The sequence below is a fragment of the Panthera tigris genome, chromosome F2, assembly GCF_018350195.1.
Source record: "Panthera tigris isolate Pti1 chromosome F2, P.tigris_Pti1_mat1.1, whole genome shotgun sequence".
NCBI classification, from domain to species: Eukaryota; Metazoa; Chordata; class Mammalia; order Carnivora; family Felidae; genus Panthera; species Panthera tigris.
In genome coordinates this window covers 48,011,398-48,031,299 of record NC_056676.1, presented here as the reverse complement: position 1 = coordinate 48,031,299, position 19,902 = coordinate 48,011,398, and the positions used below count along the sequence as shown (strand labels likewise).

The 19,902-nt window shown below is 48.3% G+C and overlaps 1 protein-coding gene across 6 annotated transcripts; it reads left to right on the top strand.

The window, feature by feature from the left end:
• The first annotated feature begins 388 nt into the window (after nt 1–388).
• On the top strand, nt 389–18,858 carry KLF10 (Kruppel like factor 10). 6 transcript variants are annotated; one of them, XM_042973291.1, is made up of 6 exons: nt 2,775–2,875; nt 3,379–3,541; nt 4,464–4,590; nt 15,560–15,793; nt 15,899–16,811; nt 17,292–18,858. In XM_042973291.1, exons 3-6 carry the CDS (start codon nt 4,549–4,551, stop codon nt 17,549–17,551), a joined length of 1,449 nt encoding a protein of 482 aa, XP_042829225.1. In that variant the 5' UTR covers nt 2,775–2,875; nt 3,379–3,541; nt 4,464–4,548; the 3' UTR covers nt 17,552–18,858. The 6 variants fall into 6 exon arrangements, with proteins under 6 accessions (XP_042829224.1, XP_042829225.1, XP_007075872.1 ...); XM_042973290.1 differs by lacking the exons at nt 2,775–2,875; nt 3,379–3,541 and adding an exon at nt 389–609; XM_007075810.3 differs by lacking the exons at nt 2,775–2,875; nt 3,379–3,541; nt 4,464–4,590 and adding an exon at nt 12,247–12,507.
• Nucleotides 18,859–19,902: the final 1,044 nt, after the last annotated feature.

The window sequence follows — 19,902 nt, the reverse complement described above, 5'->3', positions numbered from 1 at the left end:
TTGCGTGCGTAAAAATGAGTGTTGGATCCCACCACAAGAGGAGCCGTGGTGAAAAAGCAGACCTAAAAAATTAATCTCTTTTTGAGAAAAGTGATCAGTACAAGGAGATAAGCCTATTCCAGAAGCCCAAGCCCTTGCGGTCCTGGGCTTCAGGCCCATGTGGCTCATGAGGGTATGCAAGCTCCATCTCCAAAGGCCATCACGGCCAGTCTCTCAGATTTCTCGAGAAGCTCTGACCCCGCCTCCTGGAGAATGAATCAATCAGGACAGGCCCACTGCGGTCCGCAGTAGGCTGGGGGATTCCCATGATGCTCTGTAACAATAACCTGTTGCTTAGGAGGTGGGTTCCGGCAGCTACTTCCGGTTCCCGCCACTCCGAAAGCGGAAGTGCAGGCTTCCCAGCGAACCGCCAACCAGACAAATTCCGACCCACTGGCCCTGCGCACCCCGGAGCTGACTGCACGTGCAGAAAGTAGCTTCCACTTCTCTGAAAGATGTACGGGCCCACTGAGGAATACCCACTCCTTGCCTGCATGGGCTTTCACCCGCAGTTTCAAGCGATTTGGATTTCCATCCCAAACCAGAGGACTCCGGCAGTTCGTCTTAACGGTATTCAAACTCTGTTTTAGTTTTATCCAGTGCATTTCTGGAGCATTCATTCCACAGTTTCTTGAAGGATAGCAAAGTAGAAATGGTACTTTAATGCCTCAGGACACAAGAACTTGAGCAACACTCTCCTTATCATGTATTAAATCTGTGGCTTATTCTAGAACAATGCGAAGCGTAATACGAACTATTACCAATTACAGTTTTGAATTAGGTGCGGAAGCTAATTAGAGGCCAGATTGCTCCATCTTTTGGCTTAGGGGCCCAGGGAAGCCGTTTCTCAGAGCTTATTGGGGACGTGCCCCTTATGTGATCACTTCTGGGCAGTGGACACAGGCAAATAAAGTTCCGACCCTCCCTGAGTTTATAGTCTAATGGAAAACAGAGATGTTTGAATTATAGATAACTGTGCTGTGTGATATGTATGCAGGAGAAAGACGCACGATTAAATGACTTCCTTACTTAAAAAATAAAAATAAAATCGGGGCACCTGGCTGGCTCAGTCAGGGGAGCATCTGGCGCTTTATCTCAGGGTTGTGAGTTCCAGCCCCAAGTAGGCACGGAACCTACTTAAAAGTAAGTAAATAAAATAAAAAATAAAATAAATGACTTCCTAAGGTTCTCTGTCAAATCAATAGTGTCACCAAACCTCAGGAAAGCAAACCCCCTGGCTTAACATACCCTAACACATCTTTGGCTAAAGTTGGCCTCATCACTTTGGGGCCCAGACCCTGCCTGCTAGGGACCACTTGAAGGTGAATGTAGCAAGAAGCTTTGATGAAAAGAATTTGACTGCAGTCAAGATGATGGCAAAGAGGGTATGTTGTGATCTGTTGTGAGGTAACAGTGAAGAACACAGCACCTGAAATGGGGAGCTAATTTTGGGTTAGGTCGTGTGGGGCTGGATTGTAAAGCCTTTATACATGTGGTAGAGGAGAGTTTTAGGGGGTTTTGTGTGTTTTTATCTTTTTTTTTTAATTTTTTTTAATGTTTATTTATTTATTTTTGAGACAGAGAGAGACAGAGCATGAACGGGGGAGGGTCAGAGAGAGGGAGACACAGAATCTGAAACAGGCTCCAGGCTCTGAGCTGTCAGCACAGAGCCCGACGTGGGGCTCGAACTCACGGACCGTGAGATCGTGACCTGAGCCGAAGTCGGACGCTTAACCGACTGAGCCACCCAGGCACCCCGTGTGCTTTTATCTTTTTGGTCTTTACCCCAGATGAAGAAATTTTCGAAAACTCAATTTTTAAGCAATTCGCCATTAACCTACGCAAGATTCTTCCCTATTTTTTCTTTTTAGTTCCAAACCCTGATTCTATTTTTCTTTGCTCCCGTAGCACCCACTCTAATATGTTTAATATATCTTTATATGGGCATGCATGCCTTCTTACAAAAGGTGTATTATTTTTATGCCAATGTGTCTTTACAGAAAGGATAATGTGCTCTGGTGATAACGTGTTCTGTTTCCTATATTTTTTCCCTTAATGCTAGGTTTTAAGATCCATCAACGTTGTTAATGTGCATCTGGTTGACACTTCTGGATTTAGTTTTCAACAGCGCACATCTGCCATATTTTACTCACCCCCTTCTCTATGATGAGCATCTAAACTGCTTCCAACATTCAGCTACCCTGTAAACATCCTTGAGTCTGCGGGAGAATTTCCTACGAATATATGTATTCTAGCATTTTCCCACAGATCATAAGGCATGCGCATGCTGGAGCTCAACAACTGCCAGATGACCTTCCTGAGTGGTGGTGGTACCAGTCGAGACTCCCTCCAGCAGTGCCCCAGACTTCCATCTTCTGTATTCTCACCTGCACCATTTTCTCCCTTCTGACATTGACCATTCTTAGACATGCAAAGGCAGAGCTCAGGTAGATGCAGTAGGTCATAGGGAGCTGGCGAAAGCTCTTCACCTGTGGGTACCGTGAGAAAGGGGCTGCTTTAGAAGAATTGTGCAGGAACGGATCTGACTTGCAAAACCAAAAGATGCAATATATATATATGTATTCTCTGAGAGGTTTGGGAGATGTCTAGTGTGACAAATAAAAACTATTTTGTACATATACTTCCTTTTTTGTTCAAATGTCCTCTTCGGTATTTGCTCCTTCTTCCCATGTTTGGTTAGTTGGTGCTGATTTGGTCTGAAATGTGGTTTGACTTGGCCGTGGCCGGTCTCTGCCATGGCTGGTCGCAGGAGGCGGGGAAGAGGCAGAGCTGTGAGATCAGAGTGTCCCGCTGAGCAGAAGCCTGGCCTCACTTGGTGAGCTCTGTCTCCCTCCCTGTCTTCAGCTGTCATTCCCCTTGAGGGTTGGGTGGAATATTACAGTGACAATAAATAGTAACAATGAACATTTGTAGAGTACTGGCTACTCAGAACGTGATCTTCAGACTGGCAGCTTAGGCGTCACCCGGGACACGGTTAGAGATTTGGAATCTTGGGGGCCACCCCAGGCCCACTGAATCAGAATCTGCCGTTGGCAAGATCGCCAGTGGGTTCTGTGCACATAAGCACGGCTTCAGTCTTTGCCAAACATTTTCACATAGATTGTCTCATTTAACCTCTTCCCAACACCCCTGATTTCCTTGGGCATAGTTGTTACATACCTCCCCTGTTACGGTTGAAGAACGGGCTTGGCAGGTGAGAGGGACTAGCCCAAGAGTATCAGAAGAGCCCAGGGCAAACAGATTTTCAGACTCTGCAACTGCATCTCAAGGTCATACTTTATTTATAGCCCCCTTCTCCCCGTGCCCATTTTCCCTCAGTCCAAAAGGAAACCACCCAGGAAGAGCTCATTTCAGAGCCAAAAGAAAGTGGAGTGGAGGTGAAGCCTCCCGGTCTCCTCAGGGATGTAAACGGCCACTGAGACCAAGAAGCACTCCCTGCTGTGCAGCCTTGATCCCCCTCCTGCTGCACTGCAGCTTTGAGGTAAGAGAGGCAGCCCGATCTCACCGAGTGTGAAGTAGGTGGAGATATTAGTGGGTCCCTCCCTTGAGCAAAGTCTACCAGATTCCATTTTCCTTCTTAAAAGCAAGCCAAGCAGGGGTTGCTTAATCTGGGGTTCCCCAGATCCCCAAAGCATTTGTGCGTAGAATTCAGGAGTCTGGGAACTTAGCATTATCTCCACCCTAACTAAAGGAAACAAACCCACAGTAGCATCAGCAGGACCTGTGACTTTGTAACTAATAGAAATCACAGATATTCCCATACTGAGTTGCAACTGTTGCACACCTTGAAATCTTGTTCATGCTCTTCTTGACTCCAGTACTTTAGGTATTAGACCCACACTAGATCCTGTTGTTGAATATGTTCAGAAAAGGGCACTATATTGCTAAATTACAACTTTATTTTTTGATATTTTGATAACTATCAATAGACTAGTTTCCTCTGTAATTTTACAAATTTCATCTATGAACTTGAAAATATCATTCTGAGAAGGAACTCATAGGCTTTACTAAACTGTAAAAGGACTATGTCAAACTTTGGAAACCATCACATCCCCAGGCTGTTTTTGGTTGGTTTGGGTCACCCCCTATATTTGTTTTAGGTCTTTTTGTTTGTTTGTTTGTTTGTTTGTTTTTGTCAGCAACATAGCACGTAAAACCAAAGTGGCCTATATGTTTGTCTTCAGGGGTGAAACAAAGGATTTCCTGAGAAGATTGTACTCCATTGCATAGCCAGGCTCGATGGGAGTGAGGGCTGAAGAACTCCAAGGGAGACTATTTATGACCCTTCTGTTATTCTAGAAGATCTTCTCAACATTCAGAAGATTTCAGTTAAAAATGCATGCCACTTGTTGGACAGAGGGACCATTAACTATAGCTTTCTTTGGTCACTTACCTTTCTGCAGGTTTGTGTCATGATCTCAGTTATAATTCACAAAGAAGCTGGAAGATGTTTGGCCTTTGAAAAGGAACACCCCTCTCTTCATACCCATGACATTAACCAAGATTACCAAGATTCTGAAGTCTGAAAAGGTAAGTTAGTGACTGCACTATCCAGAGAAAATGGAGGCTCAGACTTTTATGTAAGCTGTAAGAATTCTACCTTGATAATTATCGATGCACAGAGAGATGTCCATGATAGATTAAGTTAAAAAAAAAATCAGGTTACAAAATAGCACATTTTATTCTGTAGAGAGAGGGGAAAGTGAGAGGGCAGGGCAGAGAAAAAGAGTCTGAAAAAAATATATACGTTAATAATATTAATTCTGGGGAGTGGAATTACAGGAGATTTTCATCTTTTATTCCTTTTTGTATTTCTTTTCCCTTTGTATGATCCGCATGTACTACTTTTGTTTTTTAGAAAAGGCAGTAAGCCTATTTTCACTTTGTAAAAATCAAAATGTTTAACAAGTATAGTTTACTGCTAGTTGGAACCTTGCAGAGTCACTTAACCGCGTAACTAGCTTCATACCTCTTGGGGAGATGAAAAAGAGCAGAGTGGAAAGTGGGAAAAAATTTAATTGTGTACAAAAAATTCTAACATAACGTGCTATGCTATACCATGGACTTTATATAGTGGGTCAAATCAAGTCCCCCATATTCTCAATGAACCAGGCAGCAACTGGTACATAGCAGGCCCTCCATCAAAGTGAACTCCCTTCCTTCCTGTTACATGTTCATTTCCAGTGCAGAGTGCTCAGTACAGTGCTTGGAAGGTCGGGGGCATATTTTTCTTCCAGATCTACATACTTCCCATTTTCCCAAGTTATTTCTTACTCTAATTGTTCTTCCTTTCCTACTTCATCGGTTCTTCTAGTCTTCCTTCCTGGGGTTTTCTCCCAGCTGCTTGAGATTTTTTTTTTTTTTATAAGATGAATATTTTGAAAACTGGCTGTCACTCCAGAGCTGATACAATCACACACCCACTGTTTCAGTTATTTCTTGTGGCATAGCAAACCCACCCAAACCCAGGGACAGTCCTGTATGCAGAATTGGGGGGCGGGGTAGTGCCTACCTGGTGGAGGGGAGGCAGGAAACGCTACGTGGGTTGCCCTTTCATTTATCATTCCTAATTCTGTGGGTCAGGAATTCGAGGAGAACTCCTCTCTGCTCCAGGCTGGGTCACCTGGGCCTGTGTGACTGGTGCTGGAGGGCCCTGGGTGGGTCTGCTCATGCATCTGGAGTCTTGGGCCTGGCTGTCAGTTGGGGTGCCTTGGTTTCCACCTCCTCCATTCAAATGTTCTCTCGTTTTTCAGTAGTTCAGCCCAAATGCCTCTGCCAAATGGCTGGTTTCTAAGAGGGTGAAAATGGAAACTCCCAAGTCTTCTTAAGACCTAGGCACAAGTGGTACCTGGGTGGCTCAGTCAGTTAAGCGTTCGACTCTTGATTTCAGCTCAGGTCGTCATCTCATGGTTCTTGAGATCAAGCCCCAGGTTGGGCTTTGCACTGTGGAGCCTGCTTGGGATTCTCTCTCCCCCTTTCTCTGCCCCTCCCGTGCACTCACTTGCTCGCTCTCTCTCTCTCTCTCAAAATAAGTAAATATATGTTTTAAAAAATTATTACAAAAAATAAAAAGACCTAGGCACCAAGTCCTACCATACCACCCCCGATTTTGTTGGTCATAGTGAGTCACAGAGCCAGCCCCCATTCAAGGGGGCTATTAATGCAGGAATGGCAGTCACACTGGAAAAGGTTACATGGAGTGAAACGGGTTGTTGTGTCCATCTTAGAAACAATCCACTCAACACAAAGAATTCAAGATTTTATTATTATTTATTATTTATTTTTAATTTGTAAAGAAATCTCCATACCCAACGTGGGGCTTGAACTCAACCACCCCAAGATCAAGGGTTGCATGCTTTTCCTACTGGCCAGCCAGGTGCCCCTGAATTCAAGATTAAAAACAAATTTTTTTTAATGAGCTTAAAACCCATGGTAATTGGTATGATGAAAATAACAAATACTATTCACTAGTCAGTAGGGATGTTTTTCCTAATCTGTGTGACACTTTCACTTCCTGAATCATCCCTTACTTGCCTCTCATCTCCACTTTATGTCATATTAGGCTGGGTATGTAAGAGAAGTCCTCGCCATGTCCCCCTTTGTCACGATTTCACCACATGGCCGTTCCCTCTCAGTCTCCTTCCTGAGCCCATAGTTCCCAAGAGACCCAACCTCAGTTCTCTTATCTCTTGTTTACTCTTCCTAGGGGATTGCATCTACTCCTCTGGCTTCAACTATCACCTATACCCTGATTACTCCCAGATTTTAATCTCTGGCCCAGATCTTTATCTCCTGGGCTCCAGACCTGAAATTTCGACTGCCTCCTGGGCATCTCTATTTGGAAGTCCCACAGGTAATCTTATCTTTATAGGTCCTAATTCAAATTTGGCATTTTATTTCTCTACACCAAAACCTGCTGCCTCCCCATGGCCCCTACCTTGGGCAATTGGGTCTTGTTTCATCCAGTGAATCAAGTCAGAACCTGGCAGCCCTCCTCCACATCTCTCTTTCTCATGCCTCCATCCAATGAATTGCCAAATTCTGTTGTTTCTTGGTATTTCTTCCTTCCTTTCTTTCTTTCTTTCTTTCTTTCTTTCTTTCTTTCTTTCTTTCTTTTTCTTTCTTTCTTTCTTTCTTTCTGAGACAGAGAAAGACAGCATGAGCAGGGGAGGGGCAGAGAGAGAGGGAGACACAGAGTCTGAAGCAGGCTCCAGGCTCTGAGCAGTCAGCACAGAGCCCGATGCAGGGCTTGAACCACAAACTGTGAGATCATGACCTGAGCCGAAGTCGGACGCTTAACCAACTGAGCCACCCAGGATCCCCTCTTGGTATTTCTATTCCATTCTTTCCATGCCTGCCACCATTTCCTTAGTTTAGGCCAGCATCATCTTTGTTGCCTACATTACTGCAAAAGCCTTCTCACTGGTGTTAGACCCCACTTCTCTGGCCCATTCTCCATAATGAGCCCAAATGGGCTTTCTATACCATCATTCCTTGCTAAAATCTCTCAGTAGATCCCTATTGTCTTCAGGATAAAAGTTCTACTTCCACATTCCTTAGCCCTGTTGTGCAAAGGCCCTTTATGTTTGGGGCTACTTCCCTTAACACCCTAAGCTCCCCACCCTACCTCTCAAATCTGTGATCCAGACAGTTTAGAGCATCCTGGATCCCCAGCGGTCTGTCTACTCTCTACCTCCACCCCTGCTGTCCTCTAGCTTAGGGATCAGCTGAGGGAAGCCTTCCCTGACCTCTTCCTTGGTCCTCCTGGGACACTGTGCACACCCCTCTCCTGGCATTAGCCATACTCTATAATAATGGCTCCCTCTCCTGTTTACTCCTCCCACTGTCCTGGAAGCCCCTTTGACTTGGTTTTAGTGTTATTCCCCAGTGTTCAGCTAGTGCCTGGCATATGGTAGGGCAACAGATGAATGGTGAGGATACCCACTGACTTTAAGGAGCAATGAGAAGATGGCTGTTGGTTATAATATGCTCTAATTCCATAACTAAACTGAGGGATCTTTACATGTCAGCCCCCCTGCCACTTTCTTCATTATTCTGATGGAAGGAGAAACCAGCACCATCAGTAAGAAGGGTCAGCGTCTATCTGAGGTACCGCTTACTACTGCCCAGGACTTTTTTTCAGTCATACCCAAGATGACAGTTTTCCATGCGTGGTCCTACACCGATGGAAGCCAAGGGTGAGGTAAAGAAGGATCTATACTTCTGTTCTCGGTGTTTGTCCACATTCTGTCTGTAACTCCATTGGGTCTTCAGAGACAACCTACAATTCTATTTCCTCCGTTAAAAAAGTCTTGAGTGCCTAGGGGCGCCCGGGTGTCTCGGCTGGTTAAGCGGCTGACTTCGGCTCAGGTCACGATCTCACGGTTGGTGGGTTTGAGCCCCGTATCAGGCTCTGTGCTGACAGCTCGGAGACTGGAGCCTGATTCAGATTCTGTGTCTCCCTCTCTCTGCCCCTCCCTCGTTCACACTCTCTCTCTCTCTCTCAAAAATAAATAAACATTAAAAAAGTTGTTTTTTTTTTTTTTTTTAATTTTGAGTGCCTAATACAGAACAGACACTGGACCAGAAAGATTATGACATGGCTGCCATCTTGAAGGAGGTGTTGTAAGATACCTTCTTGCAATAAGATGTGATATGTGCTCCACTCCTAGCATGGAGTGTGGACAAAATGCTATGGGAACAGAGAACAATGGATTCATCTTGAAATTACCAAAGAAGGCTTCAACAAGGTGGCTGTACAGCAAAGGAAGCCAAAGGAGCCCTTCAAAGATAAAAATGTACATTTCTTCCAAGACACCATGGCTCCTGTTACACTTTGAGGAAAATCTGTACTTCACACTGTGGCCTGTAAATTCCTCCTAGTCTGACTGCTCTTGCTCACTCTCCAACCCTGTCCCCCCACACCCCACTTTCCCCAGCACCCTCTACACCTCCAGCCACACTGTATCACCAAGTGAGCTCCTTCCTGGTAGGACACTGTCATAGCTGTGTCTTCTACTCAGGCACATTCTCCATGAATCTGCCTATCCTATCGTTAGTTTTCAGCTTAAGAGTCTCTTCCTCAAAGCAAGATTCTTTTTTAATTTTTCTTAATGTTTATTTATTTTTGAAGGAGGGGGAGACAGAATGTGAGCAGGGAAAGAGGGAGACACAGAATCTGAAGCAGGCTCCAGGCTCTGAGCTGTCAGCACAGAACCCAATGCAGGGCTCGAACCCACAAACCATGAGATCATGATCTTAGCCAAAGTCAGTGGCTTAACCAACTGAGCTACCCAGGCGCCCCGAAAGCAAGATTCTCTTACCTCCTAAACCAAATCACAATCATAGGCACAATCATATTATCATATCACCCCGTCGTAATTCTATGCGTTAGTTAGCTTCACCATCATAAGTGATTGTATTATATATATATATATATATATATAGAGAGAGAGAGAGAGAGAGAGAGAGAGAGAGAGATGGAGACAGAGAGACTTGTCTTTGCCTTCCCATCCAAGCTTTCTGAGAGCAGAGACCTGGACTGGTTCCTTGCTATTATTCTGGTACCTAGGACACATAGTAGGTGCTCAGCAAATACTTGTTGAACAGATTGGGTAAATGAGCAACACAATGTTTGCTAAATGAGGACTGTGGCTTAGAGATGTGGAATTGTACACATTGAAGAACAACAAGTCATTTGCCCTGGCTTTGGGCAAGGGTATGTCTAGATAGGAGAGGAGTTAGAAGGATGGGGAGGGGAGTTGGGGGCAGACTATACTACTCTGAATGGAATAGCTTATCTCCTAGACAACAGGAGCCAAGGACCATTTTTAAGTAGGGAGTGTCATGATTGGATCATGACTTTCAAAACACCACTGTTGTGGCAGTATGGAGAGTTTGGGCACTAGAAATCAACTGGGATGGGGTTGGAGGTTGGATGGGGAGACTGCAGATTATTCAATCCAAAGGAGAGTTGTTGGCAACAATTAAAGGAGAGAAATGAAAAATGAGGAAAGAGAGACGTTTCTGAGGCAAAACTTTTGCAATCTGGGGCCCAACTGGATCTAGGACTTTGGGGGAGAAGGTGAAGGCTGGATGGGAGATGATGAACCTATACAGGAAGGAGCAGAAATGATTTTAGTTTTGGTAATGTTGAGTCTGAGGTGCCTGGGGAACATCTTTCTCTGAATCTCTAGGAATTGTGCCACCACCACACTGTTCCTCCTACCCCTTTTCTCTTTTCTTTCCTGTTTTGAATCACTCCCACAAGCCATGAATGCTCCCTGCTTCTCAGCGTGCTAGGGCATCACGCCAGCAGGCCCCACATTCCTGAAGAAAGGACTGGATTCAGACCTGGAGGGCTGGCTGTGGCCACCTGAGGGGGCGGATCCCTGACAGGAAGGAAGGCTGGCCTGTGGAGGGGGCGGATCCCTGACAGGAAGGAAGGCTGGCCTGCTGGTTGGGCGCCGAGGGGAGCTTCCCCTAATGCAGCAGGTGCCCTGGGCCAGCTGCTCCAACCCCTCCAGCTCAGATCAACAGGATGGGACAGCCCTGGCGGAAGGAAGCCTACAGGAAGGGACACCCCTGCAGACAAGAGTGGAGGCAGGGAGTGGAAGGGAGATAGGAAGAGCTGCCTGGGCTGCTGAGCTGGCCCCCCTCCAGCTGATTAAGGAGGGGCAGTGACAAGAGGCCATTCAACCCCTGGCCCTGGTCAACTGTATTATTACTACTGTTGTTGGCTACCCTGGATCTTAGATATACCAGAAGGAACCACTAGAAGATGTTCATGGATTTAACAGTTTCTAAAATAATTAATTCCCTTCTATGCTCATTCTGTGGTTATTGGGAAAGGAAGGACACTTAAATTAGCCTTTCAGTTACACGGAGAGGTGAGACAGCTTGAGGGAGGGGCCGTGATTTTTGCCACGTGTTCAGCCGGTCCAAAGGAGGTAAAATCTTTGGTTTGCTTTAAGCCGGGTTATCACTGCCCAACTCTCCAACAACAGCTGCTGTGAACGGGACCAAACGGCCAAAAGAGGGCAAACTGGGAACGAAAGCAAAGTCACGGGCTCCCCATCTGGAGGCCTCAGCCCGCCTCGGAGCCCTGGGGGTCGGAGGTGGGGTAGTCGGAGAGAGGAGGGCCGGTGGCGCTTTGGAGGGGCGGGTGTGTCTTTGACTAGGCGGGCTTCCCCGCAGCAACCCCGCCCCGAGGGGTGCTCCGACCTGCGCTGGGTGACCCTAGGAGACCCCTCCCCACAAGCCGTTTCCCGGCAGGGCGTTTCCGGAGGCCTTGGCCCGGGGTGGTGGGGTCTACCTTTGAAACAGCTTGTAGACTGCAATTTAAACTTTACAACGAGCTCAAAACTCGATTCTCCAACCGAGCGTCGGCTCCGGAGAAGGATAAAAACTCGGGTCTACAGCCCCTCATCACCCCATTGGTCCAGTCCTCAGGGCTTCCTGCAGTCCCCACACCATTCTCCCAGCTGCCTGGAGGAAGGATGGGCGGGGCGGACGGGGCGGGTACTGCTGCCAGCGACGCAGATGGGGAGGGCGAGCCCGCGCCGGCGGCGGGGGGCGTGGGCGGGGGGCGCAGGAGCAGGTGTCGGCTCTGCGGCCGGGTTCCCCTCCCTCCTCACCCCTCCCCGCTTCGGTGCTCCCCACGGCTCAGCGAGGCAAAACCCAGTAAATGCTCGAGAAATGCAGCTCAGTCGGTCAGCGGGCTCTGCTTTCTTGCCAGACGCCTAAGGACGGCGCTTCCAAATGCAAATCTCTTGGCTCGGGCCCCTTGGCTAGCAGCCGCTGCCTCCCCCGCCCGGCTGCCCGGCGTCCCGCCCACCCCGTGGCGGGCCGAGATGGGGCCGCGAGCAGAGGGGACGGGGCGGAGCGGGCATCCCTCCCCACCTCCCACGTGGGGCCGGCCCTCCGCATTGCCTGGGCGCGCCGCGGCCGCGCCTCCGGGTTAGGCCCCCGCCCGCGGCACCGCCCCCTAGGCCGGGGCCGAGGACCGCTGTTGGGGGGGTGGGCGAGGGATGAGAGGGTGTCACTGAGTCAGGTGGCGGCGGGAGTTCCCTCGGGCCGGGCCGAGGGAACACGCTGCCGGGGATTGTGTACACGCTCCACTGACACAAGCTTCACGCTGCCGGGCAGCCGCTGATCACGCGTGGCCCCGGGAGCCCATTGGCCGGCGCCTCACACACCTTTGCCGCTGATTGGCCGTCCTCAGGCTCCGCCCCCGCCCCCGCCCGCGGCGCGGGGCAGGCGGAGAGGCTACCTGAATGGGGAGGGGGCAGACGGCGCGGAGCGCGGCGGCGGCGGGAGCGACGTCGAGTGTCTCCGGGCGCCCGTCTGTGGCCAAGCAGCGTAGCAGCGTAGCAGCCAGTCAGCTCGCCGCCGGCAGCCAGGCAGCCAACCATGCTCAACTTCGGCGCTTCTCTCCAGCAGGCTTCGGTAAGTCACCTGGGGATGCCCCTGTCCTTCCTCTCCTTGCTGCGTCTCAGGGGCCAGCCGGGGCGCCAACCCCGAGCCCTTGACATCAGCGGCGCCCGAAGACCGGGGTGCAGCGGGGTCGTGGAGGAAAAAGGGGCTTTCTTCCTGCAAACTGGGCATTGGTGAGAGCGTGTGTGTCGCGGAGTGGGTCAGGAGAGGCGAACGGGGCTCTAGAGACGAAGGGAGAGGTGTATAATGAGGAGGGGAAGGGGCAGCTCCGCAGGGAGACTTGAGGTGGGCGAGGGGGAGGATGGCTGGAGGAGCGCGAAGAGTGAGGAGGGGGCTGCTGCCCTGGCAGCGAGGACTGGGGAAGGTGTAGAGGGGAGGCGGGGAACAAGGGGTCTACCCTGCACCTGGCACCCGAGAGAGATGCCGCCGTCTGGATCAGGAATGCGACCCAGGGCGGGAGGGGGCTTCTGGCGAGCATTTGAGGGGCGGGGTGTCCACTGGCGAGGCGAGGGGGCTGCCCCTCTCAGGGGTCTGAGCCGAGCCTTGCAGGACGGGGGCTGCTCAGCAGACAGCCGGGTGCTGGGGGAGGGGGCGCCCGGCGTGGGCGCGGGGGAATGGCACGTGGGCCCCGGGCCGCCGAGGGGAGACGAGGCGCCGGCAGGGGACTCCCCATCCCTGGCGGGAGCAAGTGGCCACCTATTGAGGGCCCCCTGGAAGGGGGGTAGGGAGCCGCCTTGGGGATGCGAGGGTGGAAAGCGGGAGCCTGCCGTGGGGCGGGGGACGTGGGCGGGGGGAGTCGGGGCCGCGAGACGCGGGGGCCGCGTGTCGAGGCGGGAGCCGCGGGCCGTGCGTCTGGAGCCGGAGCCCGTGGGGGCTGCACGTCTGGGAACCTGTGGAGACTCGGCGGGCGGAGGCCGGAGCTGCCGGAAACCGCGGGGAGGGGGCGCCGCGTCTGCGGGAAAGACGGGGTGGTCTGAGGTCCCGTGGGCGGCGTGGGCGGGAAGCGCCGAGGGCTCGGCCGGATCCCCGGGGGCTGCGGCCGGGAGGAGGGAGGGGGCTGGGTTTCCGCGGGGACACGGCTCCTCCTCCGGCAGCTGAGGCGGAGGCCGGGGGTGGGCCGGGAGCGGGTGCGCCCAGGGAGCTTCTCGTCCCCGAGTGACCCAGCCCCGGCCTCCGCCAGGGGCGGCAGAGAGGCCCAGCCCTGCTGTCGGTTCCTAAGGGAACGGCGGCTCTCCGGGAGCGGGGAGGGGCGGGCACTCCCGGAGCCGGCGCCCGCGGCCCCGCCCCTCCCCGCGGGCTGGGGCGCGCACTGCCGGGCGGTTGGCGGCGGCGCCCGCGGCCCCTCCCCCGGGCCGGCGCGAGGGCGGGGGCCCGCGGGCTCAGGAAGTAGGTGAAAGGTGACGGCGCGGCAATTCCCAGTTCACGTTTCCTGCGCCGCCCGGAGCAGCCGCCGATCACGCTTTGTTCACATGCCTCGCCCCCACCTCCCCCGCGCCCCCCGCCCTTCGCGGCCCAGCCAATCCGGGCCTGGGCCGCCGGGCAGGCTGGCCAATGGCGGGGGCAGGGGCGCGGGGACGTGCGAGCGGCGAGGAATGTTCCCAGTGACTCACCCGCGAGCCTCATTGAGGTTAGGGCGGCCCCATCCGTCTGTCCCCGCCAGCGAGGATCTCCCCCGCCGTCCGCCCCCGCCCTTCGTCTGCCTCCCCCGCCCGCGCCTCCACCCGCTCTTCCCTTTCCTGCCTTGCGCCCCACTCCCTTTCCTCCCCTCCCCGCTTCTCTTCCTGCCCTTCCCAGCTCACGCTCCCCTTCCTTGCTTGCCTGCCTTTTCTCCTTTTTTCTTTGCATTGGCGTCTTGAGGCTTTTAGACATACGTGCGCTGTCCGTTGCAGCTTACATAAAGGGGCGCGCGATTATGCAATAGCGTTGTTGGTGAAATCTCCAGAGCAGTGGCTCCTTTTCTAAGGTTATCAACACGAAGGGTTTATGTATTTTTTAAAACTAGCGTCGAGAGTAGTACTTTGTAAAGAATGCTTTTCGGTATTTTTACACAATTTCTACTTCAACCAAAAGAATGGCATCACATTAATGGAAAATGGAAGGTGGTGGGTAGTGCCATTTTTTTTTTTAAGTGCAGTTTAAGGAACTTTAATATGAAACATTAAACACTTGATAGAGGCAGCTGTACGAATGGCAAGCATGCACTATCATTCTTGTCATCTGGCAGTTATTTTTAAAAATTTAAAAAATGTTTGGACTATCGCAGACTCACCAGGCAGTTTTTGCAAATTCTGGGTGGAAGATTACATTTTGATTGTCCATTTTTTAGTATCGCATTAGCTGGTCATAGCTATGCATGGCAAGCCATTGTTTAAATCTAGTGAAAGGGAACACAAATATGAAGAACTTGAAGCCTAAATATGGCTTTGGGATTTTTCCACATATTTCACTTTATCCCTCTCTACCATAGATAATCAAGCTATGAAAGGTATTTTACCTTTAAAATAACCTAATGTAGTAATTTTAAAAAGACACTGAAGATTTCTATTCTGTTGATATTATCCTAACGTGCCAAGTGACTTTGAAAAGATCAGACCCATATCGACAGACCCGAGTTCTGTCCACTACACTTTGCCTTTTCCCCACTACCAGTTGTGGGGAATTGGTACCTCAAAAGTCCTCATACCTCACCTGCAGTATTGAAAAAACTTTTGCATAACCTTCCCTTAGTTATTTCATTTGATCTCAGTTGCAGATGGCTGTTTTGGGAAGAATATAATATTTCTAAATCAAGTTCTCTTTTTTGGATCATACATGCATTGTTATCTTTGGCCTTGGTCTCTTTAATGGTAATATGCTTCTCTTCTACCTTGCAGGGGTATCAGTGTTCAACCCTAAGTATTAGAGAAATAATGAGGAAAATTTTATCTTTAGTAGGGGCGAGAGAAAAAATTATTTCACAAACTTGGGAATTTGTGCAACTGTAAAGGAAAAATTGTACGTTCCTTTGCATGTTATTTGGATGAGAAAAATATGGTTATAAGCATTTGATCTTTTGTTCTTAAAGGAAGAAAGGATGGAAATGATTTCTGAAAGATCGAAAGAGAGTGTGTATTCCTGGAACAAAACCGCAGAAAAGAGTGATTTTGAAGCTGTAGAAGCACTTATGTCAATGAGCTGCAGTTGGAAGTCTGATTTTAAGAAATACACTGAAAACAGACCTGTTACTCCAGTATCCGATATGTCTGAGGAAGAGAATCTACTCCCGAGTACACCTGACTTTCATACGATCCCAGCATTTGTAAGTTTCATTGTTTTTAATATGGGACTGTAGATGGCCTAATTTTTTATAATTTACATAACAAACTTAATTTCTCATGCCGATTTCTGTGTATTTCTTTTCTAGTGTTTGACTCCACCTTACAGCCCTTCTGACTTTGAACCCTCTCAAGTGTCAAATTTGATGGCATCAGCGCCATCTACCGGACACTTCAAATCATTCTCAGATCCTGCCAAGCCTCACATTGCTGCACCTTTCAAAGAGGAAGAGAAGAGCCCGGCACCTGCCCCCAAACTCCCCAAGGCTCAGGCAACAAGTGTGATCCGTCATACAGCTGATGCCCAGCTGTGTAACCACAGATCTTGCCCAGTGAAAGCAGCCAGCATCCTCAACTATCAGGACAATTCTTTTCGAAGAAGAACCCACCTGAACGTTGAGGCTGCAAGAAAAAACATACCCTGTGCAGCTGTGTCACCAAACAGATCCAAACGTGAGAGAAACACAGCGGCAGATGTTAATGAGAAAGCAAGTCCTGCACTTTATGACTTTTCTGTGCCTTCCTCAGAGACAGTCATCTGTAGACCTCAGCCCGCCCCTGTGTCCCCACAGCAGAAGTCGGTGCTGGTCTCCCCACCTGCAGTGTCAACAGGGGGAGTGCCACCTATGCCGGTCATCTGTCAGATGGTTCCCCTCCCTGCAAACAACCCTGTTGTGACAACAGTTGTTCCTAGCACTCCACCCAGTCAGCCACCAGCTGTGTGCCCACCTGTCGTGTTCATGGGCACTCAGGTGCCCAAAGGCGCTGTCATGTTTGTCGTTCCCCAGCCTGTTGTTCAGAACCCAAAGCCTCCGGTGGTGAGCCCAAATGGCACCAGACTCTCTCCCATCGCCCCCGCTCCAGGGTTTTCCCCTTCCACAGCAAAAGTCACTCCTCAGATTGACTCATCCAGGATACGAAGTCACATCTGTAGCCACCCAGGATGTGGCAAGACGTACTTTAAGAGCTCTCATCTGAAGGCCCACATGAGAACACACACAGGTACCAACCATTTCTTATTCGGGTCCTTGAGATTTAGTTGAATGTTTTTTGGCCATGATCACAGGTACAAGCCAGGCATGTTAAAGAAGAACTTGCCTTATTAGCCAGTTCAGTGGGGGATATTTACAGGTTTCTCAAAGATTTCATCAAGGTGTTTGTTTTAATTTCTCAAACGATGATTCTTTATGTGTCTGAGTAGTTACTTTAATAAAGTATCTCTAAAGCCGTTGTACCATAGTTGAAGTCAGAAAACCTTTTTGTGTTTGGCATTTATAAAGGGAAGATTCCTATAAATGTGATTGAGTGAAAGTTGGAAATATATGTAGCATTCAGTTAACAGTTGATTCATTTAGTAGCTTTTATTTTAAAGAGCATCTCTTAAGATATTTTAAAATGTATGTCTTTGGATATAATTAGATCTGCAATTTATAGTGACTTGATGAATGCATAGTGACGATGATCTGAATTTCTTTGTCTCAGGAGAAAAGCCTTTTAGCTGTAGCTGGAAAGGTTGTGAAAGGAGGTTTGCCCGTTCTGATGAACTGTCCAGACACCGGCGAACCCACACAGGTGAGAAGAAATTTGCTTGTCCCATGTGTGACCGACGGTTCATGAGGAGCGACCATTTGACCAAGCATGCCCGGCGCCATCTGTCCGCCAAGAAGCTACCAAACTGGCAGATGGAAGTGAGCAAGTTAAATGACATGGCCTTACCTCCAACCCCTGCCCCCACGCAGTGACCGCTCAGAAGGTGAGAATCCGAAGTAACTTTGGTCACAGCCAGGAGCCAGCGGTGATGTAAAAATGCTTCCACTGCAAGTCTGTGGCCCTCCGGTGCGGCGGAACGCAGAAGCCCCACAGCCTGAGGAGAAGCCTCAGCCCTGGGCTGGAGGACAAGAAGTGCTGCAGCCACAAGCAGGTCACAGAGTGGCAGGATTCATTTCTTATCACATAAGAGAGATGAGAAAGCCTTTATTCCTTTAAATATTTTTTGAAGGTTTCAGATGAGGTCAACACAGGTAGCACAGATTTTGAATTTGTGTGCACAATTTATTACTTCGTCTTCACCGTTTGTACTTGAGACCAACTTTTCAATGTGATTCTTCTAAAGCACTGGTTTCAAGAATAGAGACTGGAAATAAACATTATGGTACGGAGATGGAGATGGAAAATTGATTTGTATTACAAACTTTGGCATCTTTTCCTAGTTACCTTGTTTACTTAAATTCCTAGTCTTTCCAGTCAATTTCGTGGATGTAGTTGTTAAATATGATCTAGAACTAGCATTTTTATACTTGCTACCGTTTGGAATTAAGCAGCTTGTATATTGCTAAAGAGGGCCCAAAGATTTGGAATCCTCAGTAATTTAATTGCTTTGAAGTATAGCTATAATTTTTTTGCATTTTTGTTTTGAAAGTTTAACAGATGACTATATCTAGGCATTTTATTATGCTTTGAGCTTTAGTTTGCCTGCAGTTTCTTGTGTAGATTTGAAAATTGTATACCAATGTGTTTTCTGTAGACTCTAAGATACATTGCACTTTGTTTAGAAAAAAAAGTGGAAGATAAAAATATATATTGTAAAGAAGGGATACCAAGAATTTTAGATAACTCCTTGAAAAAGATGACTTATGTCATCAGTAAAGTACTCTTATATTATGAGGATATAATGTGTGCTTTATTGAATTAGAAAGTTAGTGACCATTATTCACATGGGCAAGTGTTGTCCTGTTAATTTATAGGAGTTTTTTTGGGGGGGAGGGAAGTGGAATTAGGTGAATAGAAGTTGTTAAAACATTCACTTTTGTTAACAGTATTTCTGTTATATTCTGTTATATAGTGGATGATATATACAGTGGTAAAACAAAAGTAAACTGTTTAAAATCTACAGTGAAAAATGGCACTATATCTTTCCATTTAACATTTTTCTCTATTGGGTATTGATTTCTGACATCAAAACTTGGACCCTTGGAAAACAGGAGTTTTCTTTTAATAATAAAAAAAACTTTGTGATTTACAATTTGCACAATATTTCTTTTGTTGTACTTTATATCTTGTTTACAATAAAAATTTCCTTTGGTATATTTACTTGGTTGATGGCATTTGTTGAAAACCATTCTCACTCTAAACATGACATTGATCACTTATGAGTGTATCCAAAGACTTAGTGTCTGCATTTTTCTAAGAGCTTCATTCAAATTTAGAACTGCAGGGGTGTATCTCTACTGTGAATCAAATTAGTATACGAAGTGAGGACTGGTATCCATATATTCACTGAGGTAACTTAACAAGCCTGCCCAGTTCAAGAAACCAACACATTTTAATCTTGAAACATTCTTGTACATTTTGATGATTTGGGATTGAGATATAGCTCTGGCTCTCAGCAAAACCTTAAGTAGCATTAAATTAAGGGGCATACCACGATGAATGATTACAAGCAATAGGAGTGCTGTGGCAAATGAAAAGAATCCTGACCTGTTAAATGGAGAGTGAATTACCTCTGGAGGTTAGATTAGCTTAGGCCATTAAGTGAAACCTTAAATGCAATAAACATGCTGATACTTACGCTGCATGAAAGGTAATACACCTGGCAGGAGAAACACTTGCTAGTCGCTTGTCAGTGGAATTAGGAGCTGTAAATGCTAGTTGGGTGTATTGAGTGTAATTTTGGAGGTTGCTATTTTAGTTGGCTCTGAAATCCCCTTGTCATGAGAGAACATTGTCCACAGTATCCAACTTAGCCATTGACCTAAAGTCTGGCTCGCTGTTGAACACGCATGGTAAGGGGCAATGTGCTCACTTGGCACCAGTTATAAGACAAGCATCTCGGGTCATCTGTGCACCTGTTACGACTTATTTCTTGGAAACTTAACACCGTGTAAGTACAGCACAGCCGTTGGGGAGGGTATTGTTCTGCAGTCTCAGTGCTGGGACCTGGACCATCCTAATGGTTTCCTCATGGTGGTAGGTCTCCAGAAGTGGGAGTAGAGGAAGGTAGCTGCCCTAGTGCCCACACCCTTGTGATGACGTGGCCAGTGGAAATGTGCCACCCGTGGCTGTGTTCTTCCCAGTCCTAAGCTGGCATCAGACT

What these genes read in the sequence shown, in the direction of transcription:
- KLF10 (XM_007075809.3), top strand. Translation starts at nt 14,523, where the DNA reads ATGCTTTTCGGTATTTTTACACAATTTCTACTTCAACCAAAAGAATGG. An exon ending in TTAATGGAAAATGGAAGGTG is followed by an intron (nt 14,598 to 15,559) that starts GTGGGTAGTGCC and finishes TTGTTCTTAAAG; the next exon opens with GAAGAAAGGATGGAAATGAT. An exon ending in TTCATACGATCCCAGCATTT is followed by an intron (nt 15,794 to 15,898) that starts GTAAGTTTCATT and finishes TTTCTTTTCTAG; the next exon opens with TGTTTGACTCCACCTTACAG.